Source organism: Molothrus aeneus, chromosome 1 (assembly GCF_037042795.1).
Source record: "Molothrus aeneus isolate 106 chromosome 1, BPBGC_Maene_1.0, whole genome shotgun sequence".
In the NCBI taxonomy this organism is placed as follows: domain Eukaryota; kingdom Metazoa; phylum Chordata; class Aves; order Passeriformes; family Icteridae; genus Molothrus; species Molothrus aeneus.
Window position 1 is genome coordinate 53348620 of NC_089646.1, and position 18804 is coordinate 53367423.

The 18804-nt window shown below is 39.7% G+C and overlaps 1 protein-coding gene across 1 annotated transcript in view; it reads left to right on the top strand.

Moving 5' to 3' along the window:
• Positions 1 to 18804, top strand: part of GLI3 (GLI family zinc finger 3) — a 201778-nt gene that overhangs the window by 11633 nt on the left and 171341 nt on the right. Inside the window, exon 2 of the mRNA XM_066557224.1 lies at positions 2868 to 3030. Coding sequence (XP_066413321.1) covers positions 2907 to 3030 — 124 coding nt within the window. The 5' untranslated portion in view covers positions 2868 to 2906. The remainder of the gene's footprint in view (positions 1 to 2867; positions 3031 to 18804) is intronic.

Genomic DNA, 18804 nt, shown 5'->3' on the forward strand with positions numbered 1-18804 from the left:
AGGTAGCATAAAATAGAGAAGTGATAGAGACTGCTGAGGAATGTGGAATTCTGTCTGCTATTCTTTCTTCCAGTAAAGAAAATGACCCCAAAGCGCCAGAAAAATCTCATTGGCAGGCTGTTGGGGAAAGAAATAAAGTAGCCAAGAGAATGGATGATGTCAGTCTGACCAGCCACATTTTGCTCTTGAATTGCAGATTCCCCAAAGATGCTTTTTATAAGATTAAGGACATGGTAACTCCTTAAAGTACCTGCATTACCTTCCTTTTCTGTGAAGTGGTAGGATCGATTTGTAATGGAGGTACTGCTGTGATGGAGAGGGGAAGGAGGTGGAGATAAGCGAAGGCTCCTTGCACATACCTGCATAGACATCTGTGTGGCAGGAGGCAGTGGAACCACTTTAGATACCTGTCATAATTTTTGTGATCTCTTCCCAAATGTTTCATGCCACTCTGCTGGCCTTGTGGAGTCAGAGTATGTGGCTTCTTCCTTTCTGGTTGAATAGGGAGTATAATTGCTTCCTTTCATGATTTTAAGTCAAAATCAACATGCTTGTGAACCAAGAACCAAACAAAAAGAGGGATGAGTTCTGCAGCTTTATCTTGTAAGTTTTCAAAGTCATACTCACTGGTGTAAGTGAAGATGCTGCCTCAATAGCAGTCTTGGCCCTTAGAAGGCAATGGAAGAAAAATAACCACAACTGAAGATGTATTGCATTTTAGTTCCTTCAGAGATGCATAGAAAATAATTAGTTTGAGAGAATGTTAAATAACTCAAAGGTGGTTAGTCAGAAGATAGGAGGGTACATTGAGGGACTCACTCATGCAGTAGTTGGAAGCTGTGTAGAGGCAGATTTTGGTATTTATGTGGCCAGGGCTGTATAGAGAAAACAAACATCTTTCAGTATGGGGTGAGCAACTCGGCAGCAGCGTCAGCCTTCCCTCTCTCTACTAATGCAAGAGACTAAAAAGCTAGATATTTTAGCTAAATGACTAAACTGGGGATGCCCTTGCATGAGGTGTGCAAAGGGAAAGAGGAAGAAGTCATATGAAAAGTTTGGAAAGGTGCTGTTTACAAAGCTCACGTGAGATCTCTCTTCAAGGTGCCTTGTGCATTGCTGGGTAGAAGTCAGGGCTGTTGAAAGTTGAGTATTGCTAGATCTCTCCTACTCTCTGCTTGAAGACACCTGACATTCCCCTTAGTGTTTTGGTAGGAAGTCGTTTCACAGATCACAATAATATTTATAGCACTTTCACAGATAGATCTTGAGAGTAGTCTTACAAATCCTCTTCTGTGGCAGGCAGAGCTTTGTTATTCCTCTTTTTAGCAAGCAAGAAACTGAAGGGAAGAAAAATGCCTTGTGAAAGCTTAGACAGTAGGTCAGTGGCAGAGAGACTGCGGTATCTAGCACAGTTCCTTGGCTGTGCTGCCTGGCTAAATAATGATTCATTTAGTGATTGGGCTCTGCTTTGATCCCTACTGTATAACAATGAGGTTTTGGAGTGTTTTATTGTACTATTAAAAAGAACTCCTACTAGGAAGGTGGGAAGGGGAAGGTTTATTAGACAGCTGTGTTTGTGATGAATTGGCTTTGTAGCCTTTTTTTTTTTTTTTTGATTTGGTGTTGTTTCTTCTTTTTTTTTTTTTTTTTGACTGTCAGAATTTGGGAAACAGGTTGCTAATATATTTACACTTCATTATACTTTGTGGTTTTTTGAAGCCATTTGAAAATTTTATTTAAATGATGTCCTAGAAGAGTGTGACTTCCTTCCATTTTAGACCCATTTGACTACCAAGCAGTGCTGCCCAGAGCAGAAAACTAATTATTATTTTTGTTGTTGCATAGATTCATATTCAAACTACAAAAGTACCAAGCTATTTGGTTCTAAGCGTGGTGTGTGCTGAATACTGATGGTTTGCATAAAGCTAACTTGGACAGACAGGTGTGCATCAAGTTAAGCTGCAGACTGGTTCTTAATGTTTGCATCCTTCACAGCCTAAGATCCCTGCAGTCTTGGGGCCTGGTGTGCCTGCACTGCTGCACAAGCAGCGGTACCCTTTTTGGCAAGTTTTTGGGCTTCTCGTATTTCCATCAGGAATGTAAAATATCTGAGAAGAGGGAGAAATTATTTGTGGGGTATTAAATGAATGTATCACTGGAGATGACACTGAGAACATCCAGGAAAGGCAAAATAACCAGATACACACACACCTCTACAGAGCTTTCTATTTCCAGTGTTTTCATGCAGAAGAAAGTGATCTCATTATCTGCCACCAGCAATAATGTTTGTCTTCCCCTGTGGTTTTCGGGGTGTTTTGCCAATACAATTTTGTTTGAGTTAGATTTCTGAACAAACAAAGTGAGAGATGTTTACATGAGTAACAAGGTGTAGAGATAGACAGGATAATTCCTGAGGCAGTGTGTTCCAACACCCTGGATGTTGAAATTTAAATATTTGGCTTCTAGAGTCAACATGAAGGTCTGTCTTGATTTTCTTGATTTTTTTTTTCCCTTTTTTGCCTTCTTCCAAAATGCTCTGGGCAGAAGAGAAAAATACTGTCCTTTTTTCCCTTTGGGCCCATTAAAACCCCACAAAATTGAAAAAAATAGACCTACCTATGCTGTTTGAACAGCATAGTGGTTTGTGATGCTGATTCTCTTTAAAGGCAAACATGCCTAAGTTTTGGTGTTAGTATTTCTTTAAATTCCTTAGGAATTCATGCATGCAAACATGATTTGATGAGCTTACAGAACTGTGAACTGCTAATTCAGTTGTGCTCCAGGCTCTTCTTCAGGTGAGAGGGGTGAGAAGACTTGGGCTAAGCTTTCAAACAGTCTTTAGAGTTTATGACTCTTGTTTCATTCAGGTATTAGTGCAAGGAGAGCTGAAGTAATGAGAAGTCATCATGGAGGCGCAGTCCCATAGCTCTGCCACAACTGAGAAGAAAAAAGTGGAGAATTCCATCGTGAAATGCTCCAGTCGAACAGATGTCAGTGAGAAAGCTGTTGCCTCCAGCACAACTTCCAATGGTGAGTAACAGCAGGGATTTACTAGCAGCCAAACCTACAGTAATTTTATGTTCTCTGCATTCCTTTTGAATTGAGCATTTGCACCTGGATCAGTGTTTGTTCTACAGAAAGGCTAAAGAAAACGAACAGAGGAGGGGTGGTGGTGTGGAAAGTGGTAGGATACAATAAGGCCTGTTTTGGCATCAGGCATAGTCTCTTTCTTCCAGATGTTCTAATTTGAGATGTAAATGTGCTAAGTTATTTATTATAGGAAGTTCCTGGTTTTGGCGTTTTGGAAATTGTCTTGATTAGCCTGGCAGGGCCTGCAAGTGCTTTGCATTTGGCCATTGAAATCTCTTAACGCTAGTTAGGTAATTAGTTAATACTATAGAGACAGAAGTAGGTCTGTCAAAATTAATGGCAAAGAGTATTTTTTTCTTTCTTTTACAAATAAACTTCCTTCTCAGAAAGGGCTGTCCCACCCTGTCCCACCCAACCAAAGCCCCTTAATGCCCAGAACAAAACATCAAGCTAAGTGTGTATTCTCTGGTGGATTAATTTCGAAGTTGTGAATGTACAGCTTGTAGATTTGCAAAACTGGAGTAGTTTGCTCAATTCTCCCCAGAGAGTATATCTCAGTTGACAATTTTACATATTCCCTGCCTCTCAGAAGAGTGAGCCAACCCAGCCCTAGACATTTTCATTGTTTGGTGTAAGAGGGCTGAGCATATTGGTTCCTACTAATGCAAAACTCCTGTTGCATTAGAAAAGAAAATTGCTTGAAATGGTGCGGGCAGACCTATGGATTTTGGATAGTTGTGGAGTAACTGCTAAAACTGCTATTTTTTTACAAATCGGTCTAGTTATGGTGAGAAGTAGAAAATGCCTTTCTGTATCTTTTGTGGTCCTGGTGTATTTCTGGCAAAACATTTTCAGTTCACACTTTCTGTTTCCATCATGCTCACTTATCTGGGCTTGTGGTCCTCCAGGTCAGGTTCTCACTTTGATATCTTGAGTAGAGGGTTTCTGCTTTCTCAAAGAAACAGGTTATGTCCCACTAGACTACAGGAGAAAATACATGAATCCTACAGCCATACTAGAGGGGAATGTCCATAGGTCATTAAAAATTAGATGGCACGTGTCCCAGTATCCTCCTGTGTGACTGGACTTCAGATTCAAAGCAGACTCAACACCTGCTGACCTACTAGATGGAGTTGATCCCCATGAGAGTATAAAAACCCTTGAGTTGCAATGGGGAAGGTTGCATCAGTTTTCTAAGGCATATGAAATTAGATCCTCAGCTGGTGTAAGTCAGCACAGATCCGTTGCTGTCAATAGAATTACAGTGGTTCACATTAACTGAAGAGGCCTCCATTGTATTTTTTTTAATTGATAATAGGATTTTCCACATTTGCCCAACTTTTCAAGCAGATGCACAGTTAAACACATATGCATATTCTTTGATGTGTCAGGGGTTTGTACTCAAACATTCATCTCTGACTGTTTGGGCTAGCTTGAATGTTATTGGTAAACATTTAGATTTAGAGGGCTAAAATGAAGGCCTTCAAGATGTTTTTGCCTAATTCTGAAACTAATATACCGTTGTCAAGTAGTTTTCTTTCTTTAATGGTAGTTTTAGTTCTTAACTACATGCTTCACCTATGGGGAGTGTTACTGCATAGCAGGGTCAGTCATCAAACTCCTAAGAGTTGGAAAGACTTCAAGTCTAATGAATGACTGTGTCACTGAATTATCTCCTACTAATGGAAGGAGATGCTAATGTAGTACACATCCTGGGGCCCGAGGCTTCCTTAAGTAAATGACAGTTAACTTTGTTTTCAGTGGGTAAGTGTTGGCATTGTTAGTCTTTGTATTTAAGGAAGTCACCAGGATCTCCAAGGTTTGGGTTTCTAATCTACCTGCATGCATAACAGAGACACAACGGCTTTCCAGAGATGCAGAGCTGGCCTTCAAAGGGATAAAATATTCGATTCTTTCTTTGATATGAAAAATTTCCTCTTAGTCTAAGGACTTCGTGGAGCATGTACCAAAACAAATACTAATACTAAAACTTTAGGAACTTAAATGTAAGTTTTACTCTTGCAGTGTTTTAAAAGTTTTGCTTCTTGCAGATGTGATTGTCATGATAATGAATTTTGGTTACAGGGACAATTTGCATGAAAGCTGGAGCTTTCATCGCATTTGCATCTTTTGTTCTTTAATGCTGGAATGAGTATTACTACAGGAACATCATCAGTTGCTATAAGACACCACTCCTACAAAACATGCAGCTTTTATTGATTCAGTGCCTCTTTTTTTTTTTGCAAAGGGCTGTGGTAATGTTAAATGTTGTGATTTGCATTTGAAGGCTCTGTTAAACAAGGTAAGGTACCCTTAAAAATAACAAAAGGACAGAATGATCCCTGCTATTCTTCTCAGAAGACTGATGTCATTGCAGAGCAACATCTGCCTATCATACCCATGTCACCTCATAATCATGTCTAATATCAGTGCTTCTATACTTCTGGACAACTCATGAATTGACAAAGTTTGCACGGTAAAGTTTTATTGATACCTGTCTGAGGAGTGATGTACAGACAAGTGTTTTCTCAGTATCTCTGCTCTCTTCTGAAGGTCTCAGAACTTGGATCATAAACAGATGGAAAGCTGCTAGTTATAGCTTTTATGCAAAGTATACAGTCGTGAAGAAACAAAGAAAATGCCATTATTTCAGCAGCTCCCAGAAATAAGTGACACACCCAGGAGCAGGATCTATGTTAATATGGCTATTGAGTGTGGAAAAACTTAAATCATATGTTGTGCAGACTGCGTTGAAGAGCCTGGTGTAAATCTAGATGCAAGGGAAAGATAGTGAGAAAGGTGACCTGGAAGGGGAGCTCATTGTTCAGTGGTAACCTGAACAATGCAGTAGAAGTTCTCAGGGCCACTCTAAGGGTGTCCTTTGGAAGGTACCAGCTGCTCTGTAGTCTCAAGCACGGAGCAGGCATGGGCCACAGTTTACAAGTTAGCCACTTCTGCTGAGTTCCTGTCATTACTTAATGCCATAAAGATTTCTGCTGCACTCACCTGACTACAAGCACTGTATTGCCAAGATGCTTGCAATGTGTTAGATATGGACCTGCCAGCATTTCCATTATAAACCTCTAAATTTCAGGATTTAGAGCTAAGCCATTAAAATTTGCTCCAGGATAAATTTGCTCCAGGACAAATACATGTACTGGAGCAAATTAAAACTTCTTTTAAAATACATGTGATCAAAAATTAAAAAAAAAAAATCATAATTTGTAATGACTACAATGTAAAAGGAAATGTAATAAGAAAAATCTTTGGTGCACATTAATTCCCAGTGGAACCACTCTTACTTTGTTTTAAATTCATTTCTGCAAGCTTTTGGTTTTTTACTTATTTGTGTTTCATTTTGTGTGTCTCAAACAAACTGTGTGCAGTTCTACTAGGATTGTTCCTTTTCATACTTTGTTTGACTGCTATATTTACTGCTAGACCAATATCCATGGGAACAAAAACTGCTAAAGAAAACTGCTAATGGAGATGTTAATTCACAAAAGGCTGTATGAATGAAAAAGTTTGTGCTAGTGCATAAAGTAAGCTTAGTTTTGTGTTTGGTGGGATTTGATAACCTCAGGCTAATCTGCTTTGGCAAGGTAATAACAACAACAAATAAATCATGTTTATGTCATGGCTGTGCCACTCATATTACACTGGAGTAGAGGCCAGTGCCCTGGACCACCTGGCTAACGGGGCTGTGTTGTCGGGTCTTGTCTTATATGCACATTTGTGCCACTTCTCTGGAAACAAAGCACTCTTCTCCTTACCATGTCATAGCATGGATCTAGGTCGTTCTGAAGGTTTCTGCATGCACACTCAGGTTTCTATCAAGTTATGCAAAGAATGGCTTTCTTAAGGGTGGTATCCATTGATAAACTCATTGCCATTAGTTCTTTGCTCCCATCGGAGAGCCTTTGTCTGGTGTTGCAGTTCACAAAACCTGCCTTGCTAGACCCTGGTGGATCATCCTGTAATTTCAAGTAATTCCAGGGTTAGAAAGAAATCATCAGGTGAATGCTGGAAATGATGCAGGAGTCTGCCCAGTGCCTTGTCTTGCTGCATTGTGATGAATGCCTGTGTGAAGGCTTGTTCTCGACTGCTCCTCCCCCATGCTGCTCTTGGCCCCTGTGCCTCGCAGCCTGACGGAAGAGCTGTCTGAGACCATGGCACACCAAGTCCATATGTCAGGCTGAGTGCTGCAGTGCTGGAGCAGAAAACTGCCTGCTGCCATGCCCTGCCTGTGAAGCTGTGCTGCTTGCACTGGTGCAGTGCCCTCCTGCTGCCCCGGCACCAGGAGTTGCCAGCCTTCCCGAGCATTGCAGTAAAGTCATGAACTCCAGTCTGGTGAACTTAAGCAAATGACTTGCTTTAGCCACGGGACTAGTTCTGTTTGCCCTAATAATGTGGGTATTTGCATGCTTACAATTAGGCAGTGGCTTTAGTGCAGGCGGCTGCTTTGACTCTGCGTTCTGTTTTGCAGGTGAATTGGTTTTTTTCTTAGGGTGCTTCCTTAAAGGCATTGTTTAAAAAAACCCATACTAACTTTACATAGCCCACAGCTCAATGCCGCTTGTTTTTTTCACTTAATCTGTACCATAGATATAATTAATTTTTTTGCCTTAATTTCAGAAAAGTAGAGGGAATTTCTGTAAGGACTGAACTGATACTTGTACAAGGCAAGACTGCACTTCACAGTATTGCTTGGAGAACATTAGGAAATTGTGATTCAAATTCAGGCTGTATTCAAACCTGATTTATTTACTGTTTGGCTTGTGAATTTTGTTGGTGACTTGAATGCTTTCCTCTTTTGGACATTTTGGCTCAAAACTGATGTTTTTAATGTTTCATTAAAACAATGCAGTTATTGTATAGGAGCTCTTTCAGTGTCTGACAACCAAGCACTTATTTTCAGTTTGATATGTTTTGTCTAGTTTTTGACCCATGAGCTTGTTCCAGTGTAATCTGATATTTCTTATTAACCTATTACTCTGCCTTAAAAAAAAGCTAATTATAAACATATGTAGGTTGTGGACTTGACTACCTTTATCAGAATCAGATAGCTATTGAGAACATACTTTAAAGTGATAGAAAGCAGAAATTATTATCTTAATGATGATGTAACTTAAAACCAAGCTTGATAGATGAATAAATGAGAGGAAGTTCATGTGTCCACTTTGATTCTTTCAGAAGAAGAGCCAGCTTCATCTAGGTCTCTTTTTTTTTTCCTTCTTCATAGTACTTTCAGGGTTGATGGAAGGAAGTATTCAGCAGTCTGCAACCCCATAAGAATCACATTTCCTGTTTAAACTTTCAGTTGGTGCTTGTCCTGCTGCTTGCTTTCAAGCCTCACCATAAAATAGGTGTTAATCATAATACCCATTCTTGGACCCCTTGTTGGACTCATGTGCTCAGGGTCCTGTTGGGAGGTCAGGGTTCAAAAGAGGTTGTTAGGTATCAAGAAACATTGCCTGTACTATTTTAGTGACTTGTAAATTGAGCCCTGAATTGATTATATGAGACCTGATTCTACAAAGTCATTAGGAGATGCCATCCTCTTCCCCTGAAATCAAAGGGGATGGAGGGGCCCTCTTCACTTTCATTTTCAGGTCAAGGAGGAAGCAACATCCTATAGTTTTAGATGCTGGAAATGATAACTTCTGTGTACATATTTTTCTGACAAATTTCTTTTTCAGCAAGACAAATACTGCAAGTAATCCCTATCTACAAGTGGTGTAGAGCAGCATGAAAGTTAAGGGTAGACTGGCCACATGTGGTAGCCCAGAAAAATAAGGGCTAAGACCTGAACTTGTAAGATTTTTTTGCACTCTTCTGTTCTAATATTTGCGGCCAGGTTGTAAGAGGATAAACTTAAAAGAAGGTACTTTTCCTAGGGGAGAATAGGCTACCCTGATGCTTGGAAGTATTGGAAATGAAAGTACTGGAGGTTGTAATTAAATGGGGACTGCATGTCTTGGTGTATTGTAATCTGGTGTGAGTAGCTGATGAAATACACGTTCTTTTGGAGTAATGTACCCATGGTCCTTTATGCTTACTAATAAAATTTCAGTCATCAAGTTATGGCTTATTGTAGACTGTAATAACTCATTCTGCCTGATACTATTTTCTAGTGTTGTTCCTCAGTGAGCCAGCTGTACACGTACCCCACTCTAAACCCAGTGATCTGCAAGTGCAATACAGTATTGCTTCATTAATTCTGCTGAGATTTCCCTCGTTTTTTCCCCCCCTTCTTTCCCCTCCCTGCAGTGGTTAATAGCATAAGGGATATTAAATGTCAATCCTCCTGTATCCCTTTGCAAGTTCCAGAAAGAGATGATTGAGTGGCTTATCCCTGCAATCACTGTAATCAGTAAGTAATGACTTAACATCCTGCTGGATAACATGAGGTGGAATCAGGAGAAAACATTAGTTAGCAGCAGAAGCTTGCCACCTGTTCAGGGTGGAGGTTAAATTTAGGAAATTTTACACTGGGGATTTTTTTTCCTGAAAAACAACAACAAAAAAAGACTCAACCTTAAACACCCAAGCAGCCATATTAAAATTGTACCTGGGTTTTGACACAGAAGTAATAATAATAAAAAGGGTTTAAACTGTGTCTCTGCAGTATGGTGGTGGTACCATGCTCTGTATCTTGTGCTTTGCAGGAGTCTAGTGTCAGTCAGAATTCAAAAAATTCAGCCATTACAGCCCACAGTACTGGTGAGGAGAAAGCAACCAAGAGGTTTGACTTTTTTAAAAAAAAGGCTGCTGGCAGCTGAAACTTCAGTGATTCTGTTAGCCTTCCAAAAAAGGCTAACTTGCTGCCACGAAGTGCTGGTTTCAGAAGATACTGTAAAAGTAAAGACGTTGCAGTTCTGTGCCAGCCTGTGTCACCAAAGTGGTGAGGCTGTGTGGCAACAGCACTGCTGCTCCAAGTGATGGCATCTTCCTCCCAGCTGCTGGCAATGGGTGTCAACACAAATGGGTGCCAGACTGCTTGGAAGTATTGAAAGGGGCACTTTAAGGCAAAAAGCTTGTGGATCCTGGGTCCCAAAAAAGAGAAGTGAAGGAGCTATGCAGAGCAGATGATCTTCTTAAAGTAAATAAAAAAGAATTTTTTAAAATCCTTCTAATTGACTTAAAGCTAGGCAACCCTTCTGGCAGGCGCTGTGTTTGGCTTTATGATCTGAACTGTGTAAATTAAGGCAGTTGAAGTGATTAAATTACTTAACAGGTTTTCAAATGGCATTCATCTTTTCTAGTTGTTTTCTATTTCATATCTGTCTTCAGTTAAAAGGAAATAATCAGGAATCAGTGTTGCATTTGATTATATCCCTCCTCTGTATGTTTCTATTTACTTCCCCCCCTTTCTTTTTTTTTCTTCTTTTGTAGAAGAATCAAAACTTCGGTTTCTGCTTACATAGAAATTATTACTAAATAATATGCCAATAAGTGGGAGAAATGAGCTAAGGGTATAGTCTGTGATTATGTAAAGAAGGTGCCATATTAAAACTACATTTTCTGTATTCTTTCCAAGACATATCTCATTATTTTGGGGTGAGAGTGGAAGGGGAGGGAGAAGCATTCTTTTGACAGCCCAACTAAAAGGGAATGAGATGGATTTTTAGTGCTGTATTATTATCTTATTTCCCATTAAAAGTGTTTGCCTTTGATGTATCCTGCAAATGGTCACAATTTAATTTGTAGATTCTATTTTTGCTCATAAGGCTGGCAAGTCAGAAAAAAGATTTGTTTGTAAACATGATCTGGACCTACTGATGAATGCATACTTCAAGTTTGCAGAGGCACTTTGAAAAAGAGAAGCATACAGGAAATACTGGGTTTTCTGCAGATCATTTGAAAATTTGGCTTATAAGACATTATAAGTGTCAGATTATCAAAGAGCAGGTCCTCATCTTGTGCCTTCAGTCAACTGGAGTCTTGCTATACAGGAGCACATTCTTTGCACATGCCGGCCACTTAAAATATGCTGTTTTCCATTCATTTAGTATGACTTCTCATGCATGTTCCACATGCAGCCAAGTGGAAACTTGAGTCCCACAAATGCAATAGCTTGAAAATGCACACAGATGTCCCAAACTAGGGGGATTATTTTGTTCTGTTAAATAGAACAGGTTTATACTGATGCAGTTTTTCCTAAGATGGGATGATAAATTGCTGAAACTGAAGTTAGTATTGTAGACCATGCGTTCTCTCTGTGCCCCCGTCCTGTACTTGCTTTTCTCATCTTTTCCAGTGTAGGGGTTCATACATAACAACAAAGGGTTTTATGTGTGGAAAAGTTCCTTGTGGGCTTGACCAGCAGTGTTTTCCCCTCCTCCTGGTCTCTCACTTTTCTGTCCTTCTTTCTCTCCTTTTTCTTCTCTCTCCTTTTTCTTCTCTCTCTTTTCTTTCCTTTCCTTTCCTTTTTTTTTCCCCCTTTCTTTTAGTTTTCAGAAAGTTGAGTTCCATCCCAATTATTAAATCTTCGGAGACCATTCCCACATGGTTCTGTAAATGGTAGCTTCATCCTGAGTTCTTTCATCTCTTTTCCTGCTCTCCTGGCTTGACAGTTGAAAAGGTCTGACTGTGCCACACAATGGTTTGATTGGTTTCTCTAGGGGAGGCTTTACCCTGCCTCATCATTCGCCAGGCAGGTGGACCAGAAAGTCTCTTGATTCTTTTGTTGCCTCTCAAAGTCCGAGGTCTTTGACTGAATAAATCCTCCGTCATGGGATAATTTGCTAAAAGGAGACTGAAAGATGTGAGAGAAAAGCCTCACTACTTGGGTGCTGAATTAATGAAATAACTGGGCCTTGGAGTTTGCAATTGAAAAATCACCAGGAATGCAATGGGTGGAGACAGGCTTCAGAATGCAAGCCCGTTAGTTCCCTGTAATAAACTATGAGAGCTTTAAATGATATTACTAAATACGTCGGCTCGCCTGGCTGCCTCCGGTTATTTGCATTTGCAGCCCTGTTCATTTGGCGGGGGAAGCCCGAGCAGAATAAAAGCCGTTTTGGTACAGCGCCTGGTTAGTCATTAGATTATTACGAGGGGCTGGAAAGAATTCCATATGACAGAACTAGGGTTGAGTTAACACAGGACGAAAAGTAATTTACAGATAGGCTGTCCTCAGCCATCTTCGTAGGCCCTGATAAGGTTTCATTTCAGAATGGATAGGCGACATTTCCACTTACGGGCCCATTCTGCGACACCTGTGATAACAGCTTCTGGATCCTAATTGAAATTGGTTTCAAAATGGATTTTCACTTTTCTCTGTCTGTGGAAAATATTGAATGGACTCAGAGCTGCCACAGAGTATCCCAGACCTTGGAAAATGGAGCAAGAAGCCAGGATCATCTTTCATAACTGTGTCGATGATATGACAGTTTTGTTATCTGTCTTATTAATGAAATCATTGATCACCTGATGAGGGAGATAATAAACTACATTTTTGCTGCAGTTCAGGAAGCTCAATTAGATTTTTAAAAATACAGATGGGGAAAAAAACAAACAAAAACAATGAAGTGAGTGTTTTCAGGTCTATTTTCAACTTTGCTTTTCTTGAAGAATTTTTACATGGAAGAAATCTCTGAGACTGTAAAATGTTGACTGCACCTTGAGGTTATTGAAAGTAAAACAAATATGATGCTCATGTTAAGATGTACTTTTTTGTTGTTGTTTTTAACAAACTGCACTAAGTAAATAACACTTAAGTCCTAGTAAGTGCCATGGAAACTCAGATGAAAGGAGAAACAATGGAGCTCAATTTTAGCTGAAATGGGATTAGTGATACAAACTCTCTGAATGCCCTGATGTGGACAAAGGCTGGTGCTAAATTTATTGAATGCTTGCAGTGATGCTGGTTCTCCTGAAAGTTATTTCTTCTTTAAAAATGGATGTCAGCCTTTATTTCTTAATATCTGCTCAGATATTCTGGGAAAATAAGGTGGGTTTTTTTTCCTTTCCTTTTTTATTTTTTCTTTTACTTTTTTTAAATCAATGGACTTGAGGAGATTTTAAAATGCAAGCAAATGTAATAAACTGCCTGCTCAGGAGAAAATGTATGTGCAGGCTTCAAAAATAAAATCTGAAAGGATTTTGTGATGTGTTGTTTCTGTGGCTGTTTTCTAATTATTGGGGAAAGAGATAAATCTGTTGTTTGTGCTTGGTTGCTCTGGAATGTACGCTGTATTCCTTGAGGAAGGTGGGAAGGGATAGTTTTTCTGAAGAGGGATGCCAGTGACTTCTCATATTTCACTGTGAATTGTATCCTAGGTGTTTCTTCAGTCCCTCCACTGGTGTGGGTCAACCTATACCCCTTTTTAAGCTTGAAAGGGGAGCTCTGATCAAAGGCTTGAATGATGTCACTGATCTCTGGTGATTGATTAGGAACAGAACTTCTGGAGCATTTTGCATGTCTGCCTTTACCTTATCGCTTCAAATCCATTAGTGCCTACCCATTAGGGTAGTTTTCAGTCAGGAGAAAAAGAACCTGTGCTTGTATGTATATACACACATATATGTGTCTCACAGGTAAATGCGTATATAGAGAAAAGGAAGAGGAAAATGTACAAGCTCTGTAGTCAGAGATATATTTTCCTTTAATATAAAAGGAAACAGTTTTTATTGGTCTGCATTGACACAGGGACTATTTATTAATTGCTAAACTCCTGGGTGTAATTCTTGTCTGTTCTTCTGCCGCTTCTCTCACAGATTTAAATCCATATCGGTCTCTCTCATATTGGGTTTTTGGCTGCTTTACTTTCATTTGCTGTAGTTTACCCAGAGAGGAATCATGGCCCTGCTTGTTACTTGTTTTCTGTACCTGGGGTGCACATTAAGATCCACTGTGCATGTCAATGCCTTAGAGATATTTTTTAATTAAAGATTGAAAAATAAATATTTTAAGTCCTCAGCTTTTGGTTTTTTTTTCAGAAGGTCAGAGCTAGCTGAAATGTATGTTAAGCTGCTGAGAGAAAGGATCTTTCATTTGTAAAAGAGTAGCAGTCCTCTGACTTTCAGTGGTGTGGGAGGCTGGACAATGGGGTTTACTTGTCTGCAGAAGAGGGGTGTGCATGAGCAAGCAGTACAGGACTTGAATCTGACTTCACTGTGGTATAGATGAGGAGGATGGGGCGGTGCGAAGCTGGAGTCCTTTCCTAAATATCATGCTTCTAACGGTGTATTGTGATTTGAATGAGGACTTAAAAACTCCACACAGACTCCTAAGAAGTTGGAGTTAATTCATTATTCTGTTAAATGCAAGTTTTCAGTATGTAGAGTTATTAAAAAATGTTAGTGTTTTCTCTGTATCTCTTTTCCCCTTTCTTTTTAGTAGGCTGGCGTTCCCTCTCTCTCTCTCGCTCTCTCTCTCTCTCTCTCTCAAATCTCCTTCGCTCTCTCTTTTGCTGTTGTGCATTTCACACCAGGAGATGACAAGTCTTGTGATTGCAGCAGAGGCAATTGAAAGAAAATAAAAAGAGAGTTCTTTTTCTCTGGTGCTGGCCCATGAACATACCGTAAAAATTGGATTAGACACACCTAGACTTGGGATTGATTGCATCTTGAATGGGAAATTAGAACATCTGAAAAATTCCTTTTTGGATGGAACAGAAGCACAAGAAGGAAAAGTTGGATGGAAACCAGAGGAGAACTGTAAATCACTATTGAAGTTACTTCCTATGGTTTACCATTGGCTGTCAAAGAAAATTGCCTCAGGCTTGTTTATAGCTAATTCCCTCTACAGAAAACTTCAATTTGTGGACTGGCCTCTGAACGGGATTGATAACTCTGTTTATAGACCAGGATGGGTATCTAAAGATAACAGATAATGCAAATGAGCCTTTTTTTGATAAGCCAGGGAAGCAATTATGGATACAACTTGGTTGATGGATTTCAGAGTGCATTTTCACAGATTATAGATTTTATTTCTTTTTTTGCATTATAGTTTTCTTAGCAGTGTTAGAAAAACAAAATCAAAGTCATTCGAATAGAGCTAAAAAGATGGAGTGGCTGATATAACCAGCTTTCCTACCACTTGTAAACATAGTGAATCAGATTAAAAAAATCACCAGGCAGTCCTCAGCCTTCTCTGGGAGAAATATGATTTGATAAAAATGTGTGTTTAATATTCAATTTATGGTTTCATCTGAAGTGTGTAAACCTAGGTGTCCCACGGGAATTTACAGCCCGTTCCAACTTCAACTCAGATAAAATGCTCCTCATAAACTGCTTTCCTGCTTTTGTTTTTGGATTTGTATTTCTGCTGGAGAGGAGGAGGGTGGAGGCTAGACCCTGCCAGTTGCTGGAGGCTGGGTCCCTGGGGTGCTCAGCATCTGTGATGAGCCCTTAAGCCTGGGTTGGTTTCAGCGCTGACTGCACGGCATAGTGATGCAGAATGGGCTCACTCAGTGGATGGCTGCACTGCGTGTTGGGTTTCTCTCTCAGCTCCATGGATTTTCCCTTTGGAAGTGTCTGGGAATCCTCAGCTTCTCACAGCCAGGATCTCTCTGTGCCTGGGGATTGCATCTGCTGGAGGTCAGAGGGAGGTTTGGTATTCTCTCCCCACCTCAGGTTTTTTGCTTAACTTGATGGTAGTTCAAGTGTCTGAGAGTCACAGGTTTCCTCACCCCTTCTTGGGGTTCTTGGGCTGCTCCAAGCTGCCTGCACCATGAAGGTCAGGGAAATCTGTCCCTTTCTGGGGTCAGGGCTCAAAAGAGGGAGTATGACTTGCAGGATCACAGTGAGACAGGCATGAGACAAAATTAACCCCATAAAAGGTATCTGTAAGGTGTGCTTGTAGTTGTAATTTCATATTGTTCTTTAGTGGTAAGATGGAGTTTTATTTAATTTTAGGCTGAAGTTCACAACTCACTGAAATACTGAAAAGATTTTTTGCAACTTTAACTAGTAGGCTTTAAATATTCAGTCTTAGGTATTTCTTTCTAGTCCTTACTCAAGCCATAATCTTTTAGTTGGTTCTCTTTAGTAAGATGTCTGGGCTCCCAGCACCCTTGATCACTGAATTATCACATCTCTGAAACTTGAGATATCTTCTCATGAAGCCATCTCAGGACCTCATCCTGGAAATATGTTTTCTTTTACAAACTTTCTATTTGAAAGCTCTTCCGTATGATCAGAAAGAAGGGAAAGAATAATGATATCTTAGTTCCCATGCAGTAGTAATAGAATCAATCCTTGTAGTTTGAGCTACTCCAGGTTTCAGAGATTTGATAAGATCGGGACCTCTGTCTTGAAGTCAACTGCCATTGACTTCCATGGGAACAGCATAGGAATCCTTTATTTGAATCTATATTTAAATATTCAGTCACAAAGTGCTATAAAACCTGCTGGTTTTTACAGGCATTTTCAGGGCCTTCATAAAGAACCACACCTCTCACATTTTTTTCCAGCAAAATTGAAAACAGCACAATTTTGCTTCCAGACTTGGAAGCTGCTTTCTGAACATTATTGTAAACCTCTTTTCTGAAGGTGTATATGATGAATTATTCTTCAGAGACATTTGGCTGAAGAGTTTGAGTGAATGGACATTAGTACTTTTCAAACACCGGGATGGGCACAGGATCACAGTATCCTTGCCAAAAAAACATGTATCTGGAATCACTCAGGGGATTTCTACCAATTTAATTTCCAACATTCATTTTAGTCTAACTCAGTGCAAAGTTTTCTAAAGTATTGGTCAAGGAAAAATAGAAATAGTAGGTTCTATTTTGTATTTTCAATTTAAGGTGCATCGGCATCTTCTGACAGCCACCCTGAGCTTACAGTATCTGTTCCAAGACACCATTTTGTTTGCTGCTTTGGGAGAGAATAATGCTGCACATAAAAGAGTGGAAATAATTTTAAAAGTCCTGTTCTCAGCTTTGAACACTTTCTTTTGATTGTTCAGAGAACAGGGGGAGGTAGATTCGTTTTGCTGTTTAAATTCCCAAAGACCTTTTTCTTCAGCCATCAAACTTAAATCAGAATTTACGGCTTGCATACATTTTCTCTGGCACCAAGAAATTATTTTTTTCTTCTGAGAAATAACTTTAGTATGAATGATACCAAAATATCTCAAGTAATAAAATATTTCAAGGGACTGTAATTATTGCTACATTTATCTTCAAGGCTCAAGGAGATGCTAAAAATAAGCCTACTCCTAAAAAAAAAATAATAATTATGTCTATAAGTGAATACGAACCTTGAGCAAAGATATTAAAAGTTTCACCAGGTATTTAAAGAGTAAAAGAAGGAAAGAAGAGGGGAAAAAGAAGAAGGAAGGAAGGAAGGAAGGAAGGAAGGAAGGAAGGAAGGAAGGAAGGAAGGAAGGAAGGAAGGAAGGAAGGAAGGAAGGAAGGAAGGAAGGAAGGAAGGAAGGAAGGAAGGAAGGAAGGAAGGAAATTTTTTGGTTGTCATGTTGGACTTAGGACCTGTCAAGAATCAGTATTTGAGCAGTGTTAGGCAGAAGTCATAGCTGTTCATAGGACCAGTACTTTAACTGCAGGAATGTAAGATCTTACAGGTTGGTAACAGAATAATTGATACAGAAAACTTAATTTTACTAATGGGTGAATCTGAAAAAAAATGTAGTATTTCAGGCTTCTTAAGTATGGGGCAAAATGTTACCTTTAGACACAAATCTTAGACACGAAGAAAGAGCAACAGAATTTTTTGTTTGCGTGGGTGAGCTCAATTCAGGCTGCTGTTTTTGTGCTTGCATTTGCACAGACATACTGTGCTAGATTTCTCTTGCTCTCTGAGAAGTGTAGCCTCGTCACTTCTTTGGGAAGTGAAGACAACCTCTACCCAAAAAAAAGAACAGTTCAGGTGGGCACAGCATTTTCTGCTGGCTTTTTGACATCCCAGGGAAGTCAGACTTACTGTCCAGGGCTCTGTGCAAGTGGACCTGCCCTAAGCATGTGCTCCGTGGGGATGTCATGGGCATCCCTTATATCTGCAAAGAGTCAAGCGTGGTCTGACTGCACTCATTATTGCCTTGTACAGATGCTTCTGGACTTCAGGAGTCTTGGCTGCTGTGGAAACCCAATCCTTGGCAGTCTGGTAGTGAAAGTCCCCTGAGTTGCAGGGTTGAACTTATTTTAATGTGGAACATACCTAAACAATGAGAAAATTAGAGGAGTCTAAGTAAAACCCTTTATTATGTTGGGCTTACATTTTGTTTAGCAATAAAGAGAGCAGTAAAATTGCTTTTCCTAGGTTCTGCTGGAGGAGTTGCAGAGGGCAGTGTGTGCATGTTGCAGGCTATCAAGGTGTAGTTGAAAGGGAAAGCATTCAGAATTTAGCAACAGTCAATTCTTCAAAATGTAGAGAGTCCTCGATGTTAGGTGGATGTTAACTAAAGTAAACATAAGCTATGAAGAGGTATGGAATGATCTCACTGAAAATCTGTTTCCCTGCTTTGTGTCCCTTCAGGTTATAAACTTTTCTTTTCCTTCTTTTGAAGTTCAGACAGAATCAATCTCCAATCTGAAAAATGAGACATAAGAATAAAGATATGTAATAAAAATAAATATGTTGCAAACTATAGCCTGTCTCCTTCAACTGTTCCTTTCTAGATAGGTCTGTCTAGTCTAAATTTTCTCCTAAGACATCAGCAAAGACTCTGAAATTGGCTCATGTGACTCCCATCATGTGATCCCAGTTGACTTCATGCTCAAGAAATGGAATAGAAAGAGAGAGGTA